A 22,060-nucleotide genomic window follows, 5' to 3' on the forward strand; every position below is an offset into this window, starting at 1 on the left:
ATGTGTAAGAGATGAATATGAGGATTTGAAGTATTTAGCCAGAATTGGAATGAGCCTTTGCTGCAGATTGTACATGCATGTGCTAAATCAGAGTCGCCTCATCTTTAGGTAAAAGTGTATTTAGTCCTGACATATCCTGAATACAGTTAAAATAAATGGTTAACACACACTTCTCCTCCCTAATGTGTTTGTAACTTGTTCTATAGACTAGCTTTAATTTGCATCTGTTAGGAGAGGTACAGTTCTTATTCTCTTTTTTTTACTGAAGTGAAATTCAAAGTAGTATATTTTTCTATGCTAAGAAAGATACGGTCAAAGAAGAAAAGGAAAAGGTCAAGTATTTTCCATGTTAGTGTCTCTCTTCTGCTTCTTCTTAGGCTGGCAAGGGAACGGGTACAGTTGCCAGGACATTGATGAGTGTGAAAATAATAATGGAGGCTGCTCAACAGCACCGATGGTTCAATGTATCAACACAATGGGATCCTTCCACTGTGGGCTTTGTCCACCAGGTAAAATAATGGGTTTTCTGTTGATAAAAACATGGACTGGCTTCAAAGATGTAGATTCAGCACACTTGAGCCTGTTTCATAGTATAGTTATGAAACTGTAGTTTATTTTCACATTAGAGATGTGTCATAGGCTAAAAGCAATGCTACAGTATAGCACCCAGAGTCACCCTCTGGATGCTGCCTAAGGAAGCAGCATTTCTACTGCCGTGCAGATAGAACAGAGGAAGTGGCAATTTATGTCTATGTAATTAGTGGTTTATTGATTTAAATGCTTTATGTGATGTATGCTACCAATGGTAGGAATGCTAGCAAGAAAAAGTGTTTCTATTTGTCCTCCTCTAAATGGCATGGCTGCAACTTCTGAAAGTACTGAGCACTGAAGAGCTGTCACTGGATGTGGTGGCCTCAGCAGAGCTGTGTGGTGGACCCTGGGCCAGGCCATGAGAGTGTAGATCTAGATATACTGTTTTTCTAAAATGGAGTAAGGATTCGGTTAAGATCAGAATCCACTCTTTCATTGTAGGAACCACAATAAATCTGCCATATTTTACTTCAGTGTTTTTTTAACTGTAGAAGGCTGATTTTACACCTTACACTAATGTATTTCTCACCATATGATTGTTCTGCTGTCAGAGGACATGATTTATTACAGCCTAACTAAAATTTTACTCTGAACAGGTTATGAGGGAGATGGACAAACGTGTACCCAAGTTGATATCTGCTCAATAAGTAATGGAGGGTGCCATCCTTTGGCAACTTGTACCCCTGGTCCAGGTATGGTGCCTTTTTAAGGACTGTGATATCAATGTGACTCTTGAAGAGAGTTTGATTAGACAGTACCTGCTTTGTAGTAACATATTTATATTGCAGCCCCTTCTCCACAGTCAGTTTTGCCTTACCCAAGGAAAGGCAGATCAGCTAAAACCAGCAGGCCTCATGTAGACACCAACAGCAACACATTCACGCTCCATCGTGAGGGAACTGCACATTACCTCATGTGGACGTGTTGATTTTCACCACTTCCTTCTAGGTGATTTTCTAGTTTCAGCTGCATTTACCATTCTCCTCCATTTCACCTTTGCTTCCATAACTTCCTGCAAAGCTGACCTTGGGCTCTCAGGTGCTCCCAGCAAAGCAACACTAGTGATCTTTTCATGATCAAATTGGGTACTGACTGCGGAAGGTACCAAAAGAAAAAGTAACTTAAAATTATCTAAAGGCTTTTCTTCAAAACGTGAAGGACCTTCACTGACAAAATTGCCATTGTCATTGTAACAAGTACTGCAATAGTTACTGGATCTCTCTTGTTTCGTCTCCCAAGGGGCAGTGCCATTTTGTTCCTGCACACCTGGGCACACTGGGAGTGGATATGGGCCAAGTGGGTGCTCTCCTCTCAGTGACATCTGTCAGCTGCAAAACCCATGTGCAAATGGGCAGTGCTTGGTAAGTGCTGGAACCTTCACAGTTGGAGACAATGTGATGCAGATATAACCACTAGCACCATGAAGACTGGTGGGGCTGAAATCTTAAGTGGAAACATCTGTGTTAATAGAGATGATCTCCTCATTCCCCCTCTACTCCTCACCATCACTCTTCGTCCTCTCTTCCATAGACACCTCTGCTGCTTTCTCTCAGATATTAATGGAGCCTTTGGTGCTCAGATCTTGTCTATGTTTTCTAACTATATCAGTCTAATAAAACATATGACTTCCTCCAGTAAATGTTCTCTAAAACCCAACCTTAGACTGTCATGACTACGGCACTACTACTTAAACATAATGAGGTAGTCAGGTACTCCAGTAATGGGACTACAGAAGTATATAATTAAATAGAAGAACACAGAAGCTATATTTGGCCAGCATAATGACAAATGCAATGTAATGTTAATTAAATATCAGGTAACCCAGATCAGAAGGCTCCCTTTTTATCTTCTAAAGTACAATTCTGTACAATGGGAAAAGAAATAATAGGGAACAAATTATTTTATGGCACATATGTTGGAATACCATGTTCTGTTTTTGTTGTAAAAAAATAAAAAGAAAGAAGACATAAGAAATTAAAACAATTAGAAGTATGGATAGACTTGGTTATAAGGAGAAGTAGCAAATGTTAGAGAAAAGAAGATGTAAGGAAAGAAAAAGAGAAATTCAGAATAAGTAATAACAGAGAAGGCAATGAAAATGTTCCTGTTTAATATCCCTCAGGGTGAAAAGGCAAGTACCAGCCAACGTAACTGAAAAGTAGACTTCCCAGAAACAGGCTTGGAATGATTTATAAACCACTGTTATCTTGCTTGCTATTTATAAAGTTTAGATAATTGGATTGATTTGTTTCTAAGATGATCATTTCAAAGCCAAGCAAACAATTTTATGAATGGCTAAATAAACACAGATTTTTCAAAAAGTAATTTGAAATGGCTCTGCAAAGAACTAACTTAATAGAAGAAGAGCTACATAATCTGGTTAAACTTTGGGTTTATGTTAGTATCCACCAATTACCATCAAGACCATTAAATGCCAAACGCTTTATTTCTTTGCTTTGAAATCTCTATATAACACAAGTAAACATCAGTCTTTCTGATTTCTTTAGATGATCCACGTTCATTGCATTTGTTACATTTGTTTATACCTGCAGGCAACAATCTCTGGGTATTTCTGCGTGTGTAACGGCGGCTGGACGGGCACCAACTGCACGGAGAACATCGACGAGTGCGCTAGCAACCCGTGCCAGAACGGGGGCACCTGCACGGACGGCGTCGGCGGCTACTCGTGCGAGTGCCCCAGCGCCTGGACGGGGCCGCACTGCCAGCAGGCCCAGCACGGTATGGCGGGGGCCCTGTGCCGCGGGCCGTGCTCCGTGCCTGTCACCGGCACGCGGGTCGGCACCGGCTTGGCACGGAAAACCCGGGGGAGAGGAGCGCAGGTCCAGATCCAAAGTCCCCAGGGCAGAGTATGACCCAAGAGCCCTTGCTAGAGAGCAATGGCCCAGCACCAAGGCCCTTGTAGACCTGCTGGCCTTGATGAGACCCTACTCATCTTAAACTCCCATTTCTGTTCCCAATAAGCCATCTTCCAAGTCCTGAATATGTCAACACTTGGCCATATGGGAGAGATAATTTGATAGGAGAACAGATTTACAGGAAAATATAATATTTCAGTTTTGTGCATACTATTTCTTTTGTTCATTGTGAAGCTGAAAGGTCCTGACATTTGTAGTCAATGTGAAAAGCGGGGAAAGCTTTACAAGCAGAAATGTTGTGAAAGAAATGTTACCAGTGAAGCTGGGGGAGTAGCAGTTTGATAACATGAATGCAAAATCCTGCCTTTAGCATTATTATCAACATCATTTTTTTTATTACTGGCTTATATTTGCTTCCTTTCTTTCTTCCTTTTTTTTTAAACATAAATTTTAATTAAACAAGGCCAGGATAGCATTCCAGTGTGTGTCCCTGTGGCATCCATCTGTCAGATGGCTCATATGTATTAGAGGTTGCTGTGAAGAAAGCAGATGATTAATTTTGTGCAGAATACAGAATGTAAACCTTTCATTCAGGCTCCGTGAAATCTGTTCTGTTTTACAGATACTTCAGGCTCCTTCCTATTTTCTTTTAATCTCCAATGAAAAATTTTTAATTATTAAGCATATTTATGTGAAAAAAGATTTTTTTTCTAAACTGTTCATAAATGAAAGAATAGAAAGTCACTTTCGGTCCAGTGAGAATTATTAATGAATGTATCAACCTTTGTGTTAGTTCCTAGTCAAGAGGAAAAAATAAATTTTATGACATGATAGTTCTGAATCTTGTTCAGAAACGGTGAGATATTTTGGGTGGACATTTCAAACAAAATTATATATTTTTTGCCATTCCCCAAGTGAAAATATTTCATTTCAGATTGCTGAGGATTATTGACTATTTCATTAGTATCAGCTGAGTGTTAAGCTGTAGCTGCTTGTTTTACGTCTGTATCGTCATTGTATTTTTGGCCACTTTGCAGCCATTTTTTCCCCAGCAATTTAGGAAACCTACCCCACAGCTCCTGTTCATCAAATGGCTCAGTGAGAGAAGAGACCAGGGTATATCAGGAGCAATATTTTCAGCTCCAAAAAAATGATCCTAAAGGATAAATAGGATTATGAAGAATAACTCTTGATAAAGACAGCTTTATATTGTTATATGTATATTTATATATATATATATATATAGTTAGTTAGCTTCAAAATATTATTTCAGTGTAGCTGAAAAATTGGAATATTTCAGATAGAGCTAGCTTTCTGGAAATAAACTACTTTATTGACATTTTCCTGAGAGATAACATATTTGAGAGAATTATGACATAATTCATATATTGCACCTGAAAAACCTTTATACTTCTTCCAGTGGCTACTTTTCTCTGAAAGCAATTATGCTCATTTTTCCTTTGGTGTCATTCCACTTTACAGTAAATAAGTCCTAAAGTTCCTTGTAGAATTTCTTTCACCTCTGTTTTAAATGTCTAGCAAGCCAAAACTGTTGTTAGAGAGTTAGTGATAGCACAAATTAATTAACTAATTTAATCTCTCTTCCTGCAGTTTGTGGAGGATACCTTTCGGGCTCCAGAGGAACGTTCAGTTACCCTAACAACCCAAGCAGCCAGCGGTATGATAATAGAGTCAGCTGTGCTTGGGTTATCCAAACTAATCCCAACAAGGTAAAATAGAGCTCAGGTTAAAGAAACCTTCATGCTGTGGGACCCCTCAGCTCAAACAGCAAACACAGCTGTCCTCATGGCAGGAGTTCCAAGATAGTCGTCCAACACCCACGGAATAAAGAACTTAGCAAAAATTAGTTTTAGGTTCTTATAAGCCTTCAGGCTCCTGAGCCTAAGAATTTGCCTGGATCATGTTTTCAGAGCTTTCAAGTTTCTTTAGCTGAAGGCTAGAATTTATTTATTCCACAATCATTGCCTCCAAAAATAAGACCTTAAAAAAAACACCAAGCGACTGAAGATTTCTAATAAATTTATGAGAGCTGACATCACCCACAACCACCTATAGAAGCTGTGTCTTGCACAACTTTAGACAGTGAATGGCTTCATAAGAAATGCTCTGCCCTTGGCTCAGAATTTTCTGTGTCTGATTTCTGAGCCTCTGAAATGTGGAATACTGGCTTCATATAGTCAATGGGTGTGTGTAATGAAAAGTATTTGATTTTTTTAATGATTAATTTCTAAATGCTACACTCAAATGTATATTCTGATGCTAATTTGCTTAACTTTTCTACTTGGGTTATATCTTAACAACCAGAAAACACATTATTCACCCTTTAGCATGGGACTTCTTGCTTGGGATCCAAATGTTTGATATTTTTGACATCGTAAGGAAATGAATTAAGTAGTTCTATAAACCTCTAGTGGTTTATACACCATTATATGCTGTAATATATACTGCATAAACATGATTTACAAGAAGTGATTTACAAAAAGTGATTTACAGAGCATTATATGCATGTGATGGATTCTCTGCTTTAAGTCTGAGAGCCATTAGTGTCTTCAGCAGACCTATTTTTAGACACATCATTGGGGAATCCAAACTTGCACAAAGCTGTGTATGCCACTTTTTGTTTGGAGCTGGCTTGTAAGACACAGAGTTGATATGCACAAAAAAAAATCATTTTTAAATCCCATAATAATATTTCAGTCCTAGAAAAGCTGAGCAGTTTTAATTATCTGACATGAAAAAACACCATGGGAAACTTATTTATTCTCTATTTAAGCCTTTCACAGTATTTTATGTAGCACACACAGGCAAATGATAATAATTATTAGTGTGTAGAAAGAATGTTCTTTCCAGACAAATCCTTTGTCCAAATTCTTTCTACTTTCTTGTGTCGTGACCCTTGAGATTCTGTAAAATCTTCTTCTATCCTGAATCTGTTTAGGAAATGGCTCCAAACTTTGGGGATTCTCACGACTATATGAACAAGTATACCCATGTCATGCAGAATTACTGCATAAGCAGTTAATGGACAAAGAATGATTTCATATTTTGCTACTTTCTGTTAGATTCTGCACATAACTTTCCCATTCTTCCAACTGGAGGCAAGTAATGACTGCAGCTCCGACTTCCTTCAAATCCATGATGGGCCATCAGCATCAGCACACATGCTGGGGAAATACTGTGGCTCGTCGCCTCCGGCAGAGCTCTCCAGTTCCCATCATTCCCTGTATTTTTGGTTCTATTCAGACCACACCATTACAGCTGGAGGTTTCACCGTTCAGTGGGAATCTCGGGATCCTGGTAAGGTTGATGTAATCTCAGGCAATTTATCATGTGGAACAAAATGAATGATTTATTTTCTTCATTAGGAAAAATCAGTAGCAATAAGACAGTATTTTACTAATGAGTTATGTTGAAATGGTAACTCATGTTATTTTTAGACATTAAAAGTCCAACTTCAGGCCTCTACCTGAACTTTCTACTAATATCTTACATTAGTTTTTAAGGCTGCTTTTCTGCTTCTTGTGAGGAATCACCAAATGGGCATGCATTCCTGGACATGTTGTTCTTTTAATTAATCCTCTTTCTCTCAGATGTATTTGGTATTTTGAGCAGGAAGTTACCCTGTTTTTTTTTGCCTTTTACAGTTTGCAAGTTTAATTTAAACACTATAGGACAGTTCATCCTTTGATTGATATGCAGCATTAAAAACTGCATTGTGTGGTATTTCTTTTCTTCTAGAATGTGGTGGTGAACTGACAGGTACTTACGGCTCAATAAGTTCTCCAGGATACCCGGGTAACTATCCTGTTAACAGAGACTGTTTCTGGACCATCTCAACCAGTCCTGGCCTCCTCATCACCTTTGCTTTTGGTACACTAAGCCTAGAACACCATGAAAACTGCAGCTATGACTATGTAGAGGTAAAGTGTCCTAGTGAATTATGGCAAAATTTTAAAGCAGTGTTATTGCAGAACAAGATTTTTCAAAACCTTTTTTCTATGTATGGAAAAGGAAGCTTGAAAATTAAATCCTGTGTTGACACGTTCATTTACCCCAGTCGTGGAGGCACACTCCGACACAGGATAGTAGAAGAGGATGAAAAATTGTTCCACTGAAGTTAATAGAAGTCTTGTCACTAAAGAGAACAGGATTCAGGCCAAATACCTATTGGGCAACTTTCCCTTTTTTACAAAGTCCAGTCCTCAAACACTTAGTCAAATGCCTACTCAGAGAAAATTCATCAGCAAAAGGATGACTATTAGAGAAACTATTAGAGAAATGGACCTAAGATTAATAGGTTCTTATCGTACCACCATCAGTGGCTTCATGTGTGAGCTTTGGCCTTTTTCTCAAGTACAAATTGATCATTATGGAATTCACAAATCCCCAATTATAGAAATGAGAAAATGGTTTAGAATGAGATGTTCTTCAAAACCAGGACCTGCAGAGGATGATTTCAGTAAAACAATATAATAGCAGGTATCTTGATATTTTCTTCCCTCTTGCAAAAACCTTAATGATCTCTCCTAGGAGCGCCAACACGGTTCTGCCAGTGGATCTATTTCTTGCTGCCTGTGTGTTTGGGGGAAACTTTCTAACAGCTTTTGTTCCACCCACCATGCACAATATCTCCTGGGGCGCCTTAAAATAGCTTTAAAAATCCTAAATGGCGATTTATCATTCTGTTTAGATTCGAGATGGTCTCCTTCCACAAGACCCAGTCCTCAGTAAATACTGCAGCACTGTCTCTCCACCCCCACTCCAAACCACTGGTCCGTATGCCTGGATTCACTTCCATTCTGATGACTTAGTTACTGATAAAGGCTTCTACATTGTGTATACAACATCACCTGGTAAGTTAAATTCAGCATTAAACCTTGGACTGTCACATTCCTATGATGTAGCCAACAGGACATCAATAGATGTGATAAATTTAATACAATTAAATTTAATATAATTTACTACAATTTAATAATACAGGAAGCCTCTTTGATTTGCAGCCGTTGTACAGAGGCAGCCTAAACTGAAAGAATTATGGTACTTCTGAATAACTCAACTAATTTTCTTTTTTTCTTAATATAGCAGATACAAATTGTGGAGGAAATTACACAGATAGTGAAGGAGTTATCATGTCCCCTTTCTGGCCTAACCCTTACATTAACAACCGACAATGTATCTACATTATCACACAACCAGAGGATGAAAAAGTATACCTCAACTTCACCCATATGGAGCTGGAGAGTCACACTGGTTGTTCATCAAATTATATTGAGGTGAATTTTCATAAACAACTGATGTGAAGGCTTAAGCATAATTTCTGTCCTGCTGCAAGAATAGACATTAATCAAGAGATTAAGAACATCAATTCAGGTTCAAAAGGCACAGGATCTGAAAGAGCAGGGCCCTATATTCAGAATGAATCAAAGATGAGAGAACAAGAAAATCAGTCTAGCATTATACTCATCCTCAATCGGCTGAATACAATTCATGTGGAGTTTAAACCTTCGGTGAATGCATATTTGATGCAAGCAAAATATAATTGATACCACCATTGCTATGTAGCATTTTCTGGAGTCATGGTGGTATGCTCAGAATCTTGTTTATGGGCAAAAAGGAAGCATTATTTACATATATATGTGTGTGTGTGTCTGTGTATATATATGTATGTATGTATATATATGTTACTATAATTGAAAAGAGTATAATTCAAGAATCATTGCTGTTAGAGATCTTATTATTACAGCTACACAGGGGGCTGTAGGGGCGAGGATCCCAAGCCAGGGAGGAGGGGTACGGTCCCAGTGCAGAGCTGGTGGCCCTCTGCCCCGCGCCGCTCTGCCACGTGCCCCCGGTCCCCGCTCCTGCAGCCGCTGCTGCCAACAGGCCTGACTGCCTCTGCCGGCGCCGCTCGGGGCCTCGCTCTGCGCGGAGCAGCTGCTCGCTGCTGCTGGGGCTCTGACACCGTGGTTGCACTGTGCGTGGGGAAGCGCAAGTAAAACAGCCTTGGACATCTGGTCAGCTAGAGGAATTGCTAAAGCAAGTAAAGGAAACTGCAGGCAAGTCAGGAAGAGTTCAGACAGAGCGAATCTCAGTTCCGAGGCCTTGCAGACTCAGTGTAGAGTTTAAGCTTAAGGCCTGTTTGTAGCAAAGGAAATAACAGCATTATAGGGCTACCCAGTTACAATGGTAATGTGGGTTTTGTTTTGTTATGTTTTTAATCTTTTTTTGACCAAACTAGGAATAGGTTCCTGTGAGCTCGGTTTAGTTAATCTGTTTTTAAAAGATTTGTTATTGTGTTAACATCGTTCCCCTCCCTCGTCCTCTAATTCCGAGACTTTGGTTGGAATGAAGTATAATTAATTTCTGCAACGCGAGGGGAAGTGTGTTTAATGAAAACAGACAGCTTTTGTTTGTTTGGCCTGGGCCTCCTCTTGCCTAATTGCTGGCAGAAAGGCAGCTAAATTCACGGCAGCCAGAGAAACAAAACCATTTCTGTTGAATACAGTCAGTTGGTATTAACTCTGCAAGGCATTTACCTTGTTGTTTGCTGACCAGTCACAAGAAGCTCTGTTCCCCTGCATTTTTTTCTCCCAGCCTTCTCTTTCTCCTCAATTTCCAAGGCAATGGCTTTGTCACTTTTGAAAAGATGCAGAACATTCACAGCCCTGGTTGTGTAGGGAAATCTGCAACGCTCCTGGGGCAGCCCTGGCCCTGCTGCTGGCCAGGGCAGCTGAGGGGGCCCAGGAATTATGTAGCAATGAGGAAATCCTGGCTCTTCCCAGCCTTGCACCAACCTCACTGGGATGACTGTTTTGGGAAATCCCAGCCACAGCCAGTTTTACAGCAGAAAAAAAAAAAGAAAAAAAAGTTGTTTTCCTTTCAGGAGAACTTTTGGGAACATCTGGGCACCTTGGCAGGTGTTCAGAGCTCCTCATCTGACAGCACCTCAGCCCTTGCAGCTTTTGACCAGTGAGTGCCTTACCTGGCCCTTTAGAAGCAAAGAAGACATTTTGGAAGCACATGCCCCATATTGTACTACAGCTGCAGCTCAGAGAGATAATGTTTTGGTGCCCCTAATATCTCTGTATGTTGGGAACGGGGTCTTCTGTGCTGATATCTCCCATCCTTCCTTCGAGATCTCATAAATGAAGTACCTGTGCCAGTTACTGTAATGACTCTTTGCCTTTTTTGTTATTTAGCAGTTCTTGTAAGATTATAATTTATCCATATATTACCGCTTTTATGATCTGATATGTTTCTTTGTTTTTCATTTCAGCGAAGAGTGCTGAACAATATTTTCTTTTTTAGGTTCGAGATGGTGACAGTGAGATGTCTCCTCTTATTAATAAGTTCTGTCATAGTATATTTATGTCTCCAATCACTTCTACCAGCAACAGTCTCTGGATCAAGTTCAAGTCTGATTCTTCTGCGCAAAGGGCTAGCTTCAGGGCTGTTTATCAAGTTGGTAAGAGTAACTGGTGGCTTGCCCAATGATTTGCCAGGTCTGTAACTAACTTGGACACTTTCAGTCATTCCTACTCTATGATATGCATGAAGTCGATTTAAAACAAATTTAGTTTATTTATTGCCTTTTTCAGAAATGCTAAGGCGATGTCTACCATAGGTCTGCTGTAGGCACTTCTACATTCACTATTGCTTTTATTAATGATAAATTACTTGCACTTAAGTATCACTAACAAATCTCAGATAATGTAACACTATAACCATAACTCTGCCTAAAGCTGTTTACATTCATTATTCCTTTCCTTCAACTCTTATTCATCAACAATGATACCCAGTTCTCTGAAACAAATGAGTGAGATCCATAAATATTCATGGATGGAATTACCTTGGTCTTTCATGCTCAGATATAAATATTTATGCAACTGTAACTGCAATTTGTTCTTTTATATCCATTCTTAATACTACCTGGATGACCAATAGTAGATGCTGTGAGAATATAGGTTTGTAGGAGTGTTTTTCTGCTAACTTCATAGTGATATTTGATGGACATCAAACATTCATTTCTGGAAACGGTTCATCACAACTATTGCCTCTTGGTGCCTATTTGCAGCCTGTGGAGGCTCCCTGTCTGGAGCAGGTACCATCCACTCACCTTACTACCCCAGGACGTCCTCTTACTTGAAGACCTGTGAGTGGACCATCTCCCAGCCAGATGGCCAAGTGGTGATTCTTAACTTCACCGACTTTGACATTCGAAATACAACCACTTGTGACTCAGACTATGTTGAGGTAAAGAGTAGTACACTTATACTATGATTTACTTAGAGATACATATCTATATGCTCCTTCTCATGCTCATCTCCACCAAATCAGAACTGCAAGTGCATGCACAGTTTAACAGATGAGCACTCATTTTATAGTGCTTACTTAGCTTCCAGCTTCCAGCTTCATCAGAGGAGGCCTCACCTTTTCTTAGGAGGGTGGTTTTCCAAGGATAATATCATCATTTTCATAATCAGAGACATCGGTGGTGACTATCAGATATCTTTGAGTAGATAGGCCTGGTTTTGGAGGTCTGCATGATACTTATTGTTGAGGATCTAAGATCTCAACTTCTCTTCTTCTGAATGCTCCTTCTCTGGGAGAGCCCTTCTCTGGCAGTCATGAGGCTGCACTGGATGTGCCCGTAGTACAAATGACGCTGAACACAGGGCAGGGCTAAGGACCTCTTTTATGTTGTTCTTATGAATTCCTTTATTCTTGCTACTTCAATACAGTAGAAATCTGTGTGGGATATTTTGAATACATTGTTCTTCAGGTCAGAGATGGCAACAACACCGACTCTCCTCTTCTGGAGAAATACTGCGGTACAGCAGTACCATCTCAAGTGCAGTCTTCACGGAACTATCTCTACGTCAAATTCAGAGCTTCCTCTCTTACCAACCTTGGCTTCAGAGCTGAGTACTGGCCATTAGATAGAGGTAAGGATTTCGTAAAGGCATGTGACTTAGCAAATGTTTTTATACATGGAAATCACTGTCCCATCAAGTTTTACAAAGGGGTAATAGGAGATAAATTCCGCAAAAGTTACTGTGTTGTGCGTATCAAGGGAAAAATGGCTACAGAATTTCAGAAATAAAAGTAACTGATTTTATAAGTGCCTTTTTCCTGAATAAATTTTTAATATAACTTAATTGAACTTTTAAATCTCTGCAGTATGTGGGGAGGCTCTCACTGGAGCAGAAGGAACTATTACAAGTCCAGGTCATCCAACTATCTACCCACATGGTATTACCTGTACTTGGACTATCAACATTCAGCCTGGCTACCTTATCCGCCTGACGTTCACTTCATTTAACTTGGAGTTTGATTATAGTTGCAGAAAGGATTATCTTGAAGTCTATGACAACAGCACTGTGCAAAAATTGGGAAGGTAAATATGTCCACTAGCTAAATAGCTGATTTGTTGTAAAGTGTGCACTGCTCTGTAGATCTCTCCATCCATTTTCCTTCCTCAGCTTTTGAATATAAATTAATTTCTTTGTATTACTGAAAGAACAAGAGCAATGCTCCTGCACAGTCTAGTAAAGGCAACTTCTTTCTTTAGACATGGAGTGAGCACCACATTTAGGAATATTACATTGGGAGAAACTAATGCAGCTTTTTTAAGTACAGGTTTCAATAGCTGCCACTGTCCAGTGCCTTTTGCATGTTAATTTATTGGAATAGCTTTAAAAGCATTACTATGTCTGTGCCTAGAAAAAGGCATGCTTTGAAACACTTGTGGAAGTGAAAGAAAGATTATTTGAAAGATTGTAAATTGGAGTTTCAGCAAAAAAAATAAACCAAAGTCTTTGTCTTGGAAGACTTGTTTTCATTATCTCCTGTTATGTTATTTTATACTAAGGCAGAAAAGGCTGAACAATCTTTTCTTTCTTCCCCCCACTCACCAGGAAGGGTATATACTGGAGTTTCTCCCATCCTGGAACTCAGGAACATCTAAACTACTTAGGCTCAGAGTGTAGCTGCAGCCGCAGCCACAGACTGTCAAGTATTTGGCTAATATTTGTCTAACAAGGAGCAAATGGATGTCATGCTACAATGGAGAGTATTTTGCAATCTTAATCTTTTGCCAGTCACTCTAACTCCTGCTTAAGTGGAATATGTTATAGATGCGGCATGGACTCTTTACATTAGAAAATAAAAAACCAAATTTTTAATAAAAAAATAACTACTCGGTGCACACCTGGTCCTTTGGTTTTGCCATGCAAGATACATGTATATCCTTGTATATGCGGTGTAGTATTTAATCCCATGTTACAGGCTATATGCCTGGGATCTGTATTACCCAAAGAAGGCATTTGTGTGTGTGCAACTGTTGAAACGTCTCAGAAAAACTGTATCTTCTTCCATTAAAACAGATGCTTCATGAAGCTTTGCATAAATTTGTGGCTTTTTTTTTTGTTGCAGGTACTGTGGCAGATCAGTTCCACCATCACTCACTAGTGGTGGCAACACGATGACGCTGTACTTTGTGAGTGATCATAGCACTGCCTCTGAGGGCTTCTCAGCTAATTATATCTCCCTGGATGCATCAAAAGGTAACATGTCAGTATGTTCATTATGCAAACTAAGTGTTTTCAGCTGTCACTGTGAATAAGCACTATAAGAAAAAGAAACGTTATTTTCTGTGTTAGCAGAAGACTGCCCTTGTGCCTCTTCCACCCCTTCATTATAGCTACTTGATTCACAAGCCTTTTCCTGTCTGGGAAATATGAGCAAAGCAGAAAACAATTTCTGTAAGCAACACTACTTCTTTCTTTAGAACTGCATGAAGTACTGAGGAAAAGTATTTCCTGAATTTGCCATGCCTGATCTGAGCATGCATGATCTAGGAAGTGAACAAATTATGATATTAGTTGCAATACTGATGATGGACAAAGAAAGTTCTCGTATAGTGAAATTAAAAAAAAAAAAAAAAAAAAGCGGGCAAATAACCTGAGAGCAGAAACCTTTTTCTTTTTTTTTTTTTTTTCTTTCTCATTAAGACTGCATGCAACTTTCCTGACACCAGCAGAGTTCAAGCTTCCTGTTATGGCTTAAATTTGTTCCTTAAGTATCTCCTTTTATGAAGTGAAGACATATGTCAGCAGGAGAACAATTGTTAAAGGAAAAATGACCACTCATTCTCTCAGATCTTTCAACCAGAGCAATTACTCAGAATTCTAATTAATCTGAAAGTTCTGCAGAACAGGCCCATCTGTGTTTTCAAACTCTGCTGAACCCATCAAACCTTTTCCAGTGTTTGCACATCTCCCCAGCATTGAGACTTTTGTTAGCACTGACTGAGCTGCATTTGAGCCAGCAGCTTTTTGGTGAAAGTCTGTATGTGCCAGTACCATAGACCCAATGGACTTGGGTCTGCTACTGATCTCTTCACTGCTAAACCTGAACCTGCGGTAAAGAGGCCTCCCATGGGCAAAGGGAGGCATGCTCATTTTTTGCCTGTAATATCTTTAGCTATTTTATTTTTCATACTTTCTGAGTTTCTCCAGCTTATCTAAAAGCAGCAAAATTTCTAATTTCTATATCTTGTGAAAAATAACTTCCTGTGTTAGCCTGGACAATTTGGCTGGTATTCCATCTCAGGCATGTGCGTAGGAGAGACCAGTACAGATTTTGCCACTGTGTTTTTACCTACCACCAGATAATTATAAATGTAAATAATCCTTTTTCTCAGCTGCCTTCATTCATACTGATGTTATCTGGCATGAAACCACAAAGTCAGTACACCAATTAAGATTTAATGAAACATATTCCAAGGAGGAACATTCTCTTTGTTAGAAAATAATAGGCCAAAAATAGATTCCTCTTTTAAAAATCTTTCCAATAAAGACCATATTTTGAAAACTCTGAATTCTTGCTAATGAGAAATTGTGAAGTTATTAGCCTTGTAAAGGAGGCTAAGATATTTTGTTGGTCTGTTTTTGCAAATGCTAGCCATAACTTCTTTAAAAGTGATTTTGCTGCTTGTTAGTGTGATATTTTGTCCTTTAGCTTACCTTAAATTAATATTTCTTGGGTAAAGGTCATTCCTTCCTAACAATTTCTGCAGCAGCTATTCTCACACTTTAGCAAGACCAGCAGGTTCTCTGCTCAGCATTAACCTGTTTTCTGTCCCTGTGCAACCCCATCAGTTTGGCTGGTGCGTTAGCGAGCTCACACTATTTTCTGTTCAGCCTCATTACTCTGCATCCCCTCTCCTTCTCTACCACAACACAGACTGACCTTTCTCATCCCTTGGGCAGGCACTGCCATAGGCATCATGCAAGGTTTTAACTACATAAACATCATCCCTGGAATGATTTCAAAGGATGCTTTAAAAATGCAAGGCTGTCTTCAATATTTTTATTAGCTAGAAACTAAATAAAGTTTTTATATAAAATAAGAGCTATGTAATTTTTTCATCCAAACAGTAAGCGGCAGATTCAGTTTGAGGGCCACAATGTCTCTTTCCCCATAAGTACTTATATCTTTACTATTCTTCAGCTAAATTGGGGCTATATGCAAAACTATTACGTAAGAATTAACTGTATTTATTTCCACTCAGACTCAGAACTGCGATGTCTAGAATAAACATGTTTGTTTGTTTTCTGCATCAACCACTACCGTTTGCATAAGTGTGACGAAGTAACATTTATTACTGAAACTGAAAATAATAACCTCATAGAGAAGTTGAAACTGAGATTCGTTTACAGAGATTTGTTTCTTTTAGTCCCAGCATAAACACAGTAGTACTACAAAACTGTCATAGATACTGGCTTGCTAGCATTCAGTTTTGATCAAGAATAAGTGTTTTGAAGTGGCCTGAGAGGAGGAAAACAAGTGTACATGGGCTTTGCTGTAAGAAGCTACTTGCCACTCCTCTGAAATTATATCAAATTTAGTCTTCGTACTGTGAGATTTCTGAGCCTGATACTCATTTTATATATATCCAGTTACACGAAGGTAGCAAATTGCTGACCATAATCATTTCTGAGAGATTTACCAAGCTATGGATTTTTTTTCTTTACATCTGCTGCCTATTTTCATTTTCTTCTAAGAAAAGTATGGTTCTAATAATGTTTCTTGGGCAATAAGAATCGTTCTTATTTTGAGCTATGTTTTCTTAGCCAGCTACAGTGTAACCAATATCAGAACTGGTCAAAGCTGTTCTGGTTCATATTAGATGTTTCAATAGGCCTTTGCCTGAAGTTATTTTACAGAGAATCAGCTATTGAGAAGATGGAAGGCATGATCACACACACACAGAAAAGAGTAAGCAGGAGTGAAAAAAATGCCTTATGTAAAACGAGGCTACTTTGCTTATCCATACATTTTGGCATACAGTCTTTGTGTTAGTAAAGTTTATCTATCTGTGACGCACTTATTAGTTGAAAAATGGCCTGAAAATAATAGCAAGGCTATATTCCCTTGACAAAGAGAAAGTAAGTTGAAAGGCAGGGGATACAGCCCTGACAATGGCCTGCAAGGCACAAAAAAAAAAAAAAAGTTTGGCAGGCTACTGGCTAATGGCTGTGAATAGCTCAAATGACTATTGCAAAATGAGTGGAAATCATCCAGTCAAATATGTCCGCAAGATGTTCAGTTCTTTAAAATGTATATTACCCACTTAAATATGTATACTGAGGATGCAGCCAACCATATTTCTTGGGCATCTTTCTGTCTTTTGAGCAGAAAGTCACCTGGAAACCAACCTACTCTTTGAATTTAATTCCTAGAGTCCAAGGCTAGCCTAAGACCACAACAGATACATAGGTATTATGATAGACGGGAGGGTTTCCTTTTGCCCATCTTGGCTGACTGAAGCACAAGAACCCATGTGAAATCATTGATAAAACTTTGAAAGGGCTCAATCTGGTCCAGAAGTGCTGCTCAGCATCTTGAAAGATCCAGGCCTCATTTCTTCAACAGGAGTAGGACTGGAGTCTGTATATGTATTTTATTATCCTTGACTTCTTAACAAATAATTGGGATTTGAAAATAAATAAAAAAAATATTAAGAAGCCTACTTTCGTCCTTTTTGCTAATGACAGTCAACCTTTCTCAGGCTTTTGGCAGATTGAATTCCTGATGGTTTTGTTTTGGATTTTTTTTTTTGCTGGTATTTCTCTGGCTTTGGCAAAATTTATTTTTTTTTCATGCTTATCACCCTGAATTGTGAATAACGTGATTAATCAAGAAGGGTAACTTGGTTTTAGATAGCTTAGCTTTGTGATGTATTAAAATCAATGACCATGGCTGACCGGAAAAATCAGAATTTGAGAACGATGAAGGGGGAAAAAAGCATTTGCGAACCCCTGGACTTAGAAGATGGTCCCTGGGTTTAACCAAAGGCAATATATAGTTGTGCATGTCTTCCTCCTCGATAACTGAGTGAGTTAGTAACTGTAGAGAGGATTTTTAAGGCGTTTGGGTCTGAAACACTCTACAAAGGACCTTTGTCCGCCTTCTTGGTCAAAATTAAGCCTGACAGTATCTGCCAGCAGTCGTAACAGGAGGCCCTGAAGTGCAGATGGGCTTTTCCATTGCCTGTGGAGAGGGTCATACTGCATGTGATAGTTTCTTCCCTTTTCTCTAAACATGCCTGCTGTTACATAAAGGACTAATTGTTGTGGATCTGAGTTTTCCTTTGGCAGAGTAAGGTCGAAAGAAAACTGCCGTTTTACATATGACACTGTAGTTTTCTCTTATTTTCGAGTAATTAGAATTGTGGCAACTGATGAATATCTCTTTATGGGGATAAATCATAGATTGAATTTTCTGTGCTATGAGTGGCAGCTTGAGTGCGTAGTACAAAAACTGACATTTTTCTCCACTGTTGGCTATATTACAGTAGGCTACTGCCGTTTATGGCCTCTTTTTTTCAGAAGAGCAAATACATTCAATACCAAAATCAGAAAGCAGATTGAATACCTTCAGAAAACTCACATACTGGCAAAGAAAGATGTGTGATTGATTGTTCTGGACAATTGACGCTTTCTTCTTTTCATGAAGTGTCTTCAACATAAATTGGATTAATATTTTTTTCCAGGCATATAACAATCACATTATGGAGTTAGACTGCAGCATGAGCTTTGGCAAAGAGTCCAGAGTTCCTTTTCTTGCCAGTTTTGCTAATACTTTTCTCTGCAGGAACTATCACTGTACCAGTACATCCCCATACAGAGAACCCTCATGTGCCGCGTTCGTGACCTGAGTGCCAGCTCTCTTGCTAAATGTAGAACAATGCAAATGAATCCAGCTACCAGAACTGAGTTAGCTGAGACAAAATGTAGGTGCTTTGCATGTGTTTATGCTTTTCCTCATCGTTATGGCAGCGTGTGCTCAGTCTACAACTGCATTTATATCACCGTAGCCAGAAGTCTGACAGTGCTGACAGTCTTTTTTTCCCTCTGATATATTTCTCCTCTTAGCTCATAAAGAAAGTTGTTATGCAAAGTGTGGAGCATCATATTTAAAGTAGCACACTTTGGATTTGAGTTTTTATATGGATTACTGCCAAGAAAGCAAACTTTAGGAGAGGGGGACAACCTGGATAGTCCCGTGGAAATTGTTCTTAAAAGAGCTGATAAAAATAAATTGGCTTTCTTGTTGCTAATTGTACTCTAAAGGCCCTTATCTAGTACATCAATTTTAATATTCTGCAGGCTGAAGGCTAATATTAATAATCTCAGCCTCTGTGTGAGTAAGAAAGCAGTATTCCTACCCTCCCTTAATTAAATGTTCATGAGCTAGGCACTCACCCTTTGAAACTCAGAAGTTAATTAAATTCAACTCTAGTAAACTAATAAACATATATACACATTTTCATTCTAATTCTTAATGGCTTTCTGTGTGATGAGCGTAGAAAATACCCTTTCTAACGCTTTATCTTTGACAGTAATAAGCTTTAGTAGTTAAACTGAGAATAGGTAAAGAACAGTCATGGAAATGACCAGCCTTAAATATGGAGTCTAAACTGTAATTTAATCCTTTCCCCCTAATTCTTATGCATATTAAGATATTGTGAATGTCATTACACTGCGGCTGTGGGATGTTAGAGATTAAATTTCAGAGATCTGCATGAGCCAGTTTAAGTAAATCTGAAGTTAAGCACAGTATTCTGCTCCCTCTTGCAATCATACTTTTAAAGTAGTGTAACCCTGCCTATTTGTTAGAAAGTCTTTAAGATATCTATACTCATTTCTTATTCTGTCAATCTGTAGGATCTAATATAGGGAACTGAAGACCAGAATGAACCTCCAGAGTCACCAAATTCAACTTTATCCCTCTTTTTTTTTCCCTTGGCAAAGACCTTTATGATGTAATCCTCATTTTAATCAAATTAATCAAACAACATCTGAAAAGCAGGTGTTTCTTTTTCCCTTCTTGCTTCTGTTATGCAGGTGAGAAGACTGCACTAGAAAATTTCACTTCCTGAAACTTTCTTCTAATTTCAGTTTAGCTGTATTCATAGCGAGCTTGTAAGCTTTGGAGTTTGTATTGTAATGACAGAGGGCTCCAGTTTCATGCTTCTTGGTGTTTATCTCCATCTCCTCTTCCTTCCTTCCTGCTTCCTGTGTAAGGATAGCTGTATTCCATTCTGTCCTTCATTTGCTAAACTAAATAAACCAGCCTCTTCTAATCTCTTTTGCATGATACTCTCCTAATTCCCCATCATTTCTGTAACCTCTCTCAGTACTTGTGTTAATTTGATTTCCAGCATATCAGTAACCAGGATTATGCACATTTTTCCAGGTGATGTGTCACCATTACTTTGTACAGCAGCTTCAAGAATCTCTTTTTCTACTGGAAACATCTCACATGGCTCACATTTCACCTTGCCCTTTTTGCAGCCAGATTATGCAGGATTATTTGGCCTGGGATCGGCTAACACATTAAGATAGTTCTCTCCAAAATAAGTCATGTGTTCAAGTAGCATTTCATAGCAGATATTTTTATTCTGAGTCCACATGCCTAGACTTTCAAAAGAGCTTCTTTTTATTTTTTTTCTTAGTTTCTGTCTTACTCTCTTCTTTCCGGCTCATAATGTCAAGATGGTTCTTTGGTGGTCACAGGAGAGCAAATGTAACTGATTTTACTATAAGGCTTCAAGTAAAACTGCTTTGTCCTCAAAGTCCAGGGATTATATTGTTTTCCACCTGACTGTCATTATAGCCTAGAAAACAGGAAAAGAGATTTAGAAACAAAATCCTCATCTTCTGGGTTTGACTGTGGGGAGTGCCTAGGAACTACACAGTATCTAAAAGCTAGAGACTACATTCAGTTTCCAGCACCAATGCTTTGAAGAAAGTAGGAATCCTGCTTCCCACGTTGATCAGGGCATCCTTTTCAGTTTCCCTTTTGTGCTTACCTGAGTTTTAGGTCACAGCCAACTCAGGTAGCTGCAAATACTCTTACACTGTGCTCTTATTACATAGTGTTCTAGTAAAAGCTAGGCAAATGAACTCAAAATGAAGGAACTCTGTACAAAATCAGGATTCTGTTTATGGTACACAGTGATGACACTCTCCTGTAGGATGTGTCCAAGTTGAGTTACAAACCACAGGAGTGCAGGATGTTTGCTCCTCTGTCAGTTGGAAAAACAGGTTTCCTGCCAACTTAGTGTGCACATTAAGCTCCTCCACAACCAGCAAACCTCTCTGGAGTGTGGATTTGTTTACAAGTATACTGAATTGTCACCTCACCATGTACGTGTTTCTTTTCTTTTTACAGTATGCTCACACCAGTACAGTAGCGAAACCGGTGTGCTGACATCTCCAAACTATCCCAGCAACTACCCTGTCCGGACAGAGTGTGTGTACAGCATCACAGTGGGAATGAACAGACAAATTGTGCTGAACTTCACCGACTTCGTCTTGGAGGGGAATCAACGCTGTACAGAAGATTATGTAGAAATCAGGCAAGCCTAATTGTTGCTCTTGTCCTTATTCCTGATAATCACGGAAGCCGGCCAAATCCACTTAAGCCTGTGCAGAGGCTGTAGTTTTAAGTGTACCCCTGTGCTGACAGGGTGGGCAAAGGGCTTATTAGGGAAGATTAAATGTCACCTTTTCCTCCTTGTATTCTGTCCCTTTGTCCCCTTCCTGCCACAAATTGCAGTCCCCAGAGTGAGTGCATTTTGCTTAGACAAAACGCCTTCCCATGTCCTGGCTCTGACTGTGTTCCTCAGCACAGACACAAAGAGATTGATTGCTCGCTTGGTGACACATTCTGTGCACTTTCTGTCCACAGCCTTTAAACAGCAGCTCTCCTGTGATGCAGCCCTAGGAACAAATGCGTAATCTGTGTCCTTTGACTATGCGGGCATCATCATTAAATTTAGGAATTTGCCATGCTGAACTGAGGTACATTTTACAGGACAGAGACAAATGCAAGGGGTAGAAAGCAATACATGCAGGAAGATTAGCTGCCTGCTTACAATACAGCCGTGCCAGGTATGCTTTCTTTCCGAGGTGTGTGGCTGTAGGGGGTTTGCACTTTAGAGTGCCATTCCCCCCTTTTTTCCCTCTCTTGAACGAGCGCCCTAGGTGAACCATATCTCC

At 39.2% G+C, this 22,060-nt stretch overlaps 1 protein-coding gene across 3 annotated transcripts in view; it reads left to right on the forward strand.

The window, feature by feature from the left end:
• Nucleotides 1-22,060, forward strand: part of CUBN (cubilin) — a 134,123-nt gene that overhangs the window by 12,382 nt on the left and 99,681 nt on the right. For all 3 annotated transcript variants that reach the window (XM_088524335.1, XM_088524332.1, XM_088524334.1), the window contains 15 exons: nt 378-509; nt 1,188-1,283; nt 1,831-1,952; nt 3,144-3,330; nt 5,079-5,197; nt 6,551-6,785; nt 7,227-7,408; nt 8,179-8,341; nt 8,571-8,761; nt 10,797-10,953; nt 11,563-11,741; nt 12,271-12,433; nt 12,669-12,885; nt 13,923-14,053; nt 21,231-21,417. In XM_088524335.1, the coding sequence (XP_088380461.1) occupies nt 378-509; nt 1,188-1,283; nt 1,831-1,952; nt 3,144-3,330; nt 5,079-5,197; nt 6,551-6,785; nt 7,227-7,408; nt 8,179-8,341; nt 8,571-8,761; nt 10,797-10,953; nt 11,563-11,741; nt 12,271-12,433; nt 12,669-12,885; nt 13,923-14,053; nt 21,231-21,417 (2,461 nt within the window). The remainder of the gene's footprint in view (nt 1-377; nt 510-1,187; nt 1,284-1,830; nt 1,953-3,143; nt 3,331-5,078; nt 5,198-6,550; nt 6,786-7,226; nt 7,409-8,178; nt 8,342-8,570; nt 8,762-10,796; nt 10,954-11,562; nt 11,742-12,270; nt 12,434-12,668; nt 12,886-13,922; nt 14,054-21,230; nt 21,418-22,060) is intronic.

The sequence above is a fragment of the Tinamus guttatus genome, unplaced genomic scaffold, assembly GCF_059628265.1.
Source record: "Tinamus guttatus ecotype Peru unplaced genomic scaffold, ASM5962826v1 Tinamus_guttatus_pri_ptg000209l, whole genome shotgun sequence".
Taxonomy (NCBI): domain Eukaryota; kingdom Metazoa; phylum Chordata; class Aves; order Tinamiformes; family Tinamidae; genus Tinamus; species Tinamus guttatus.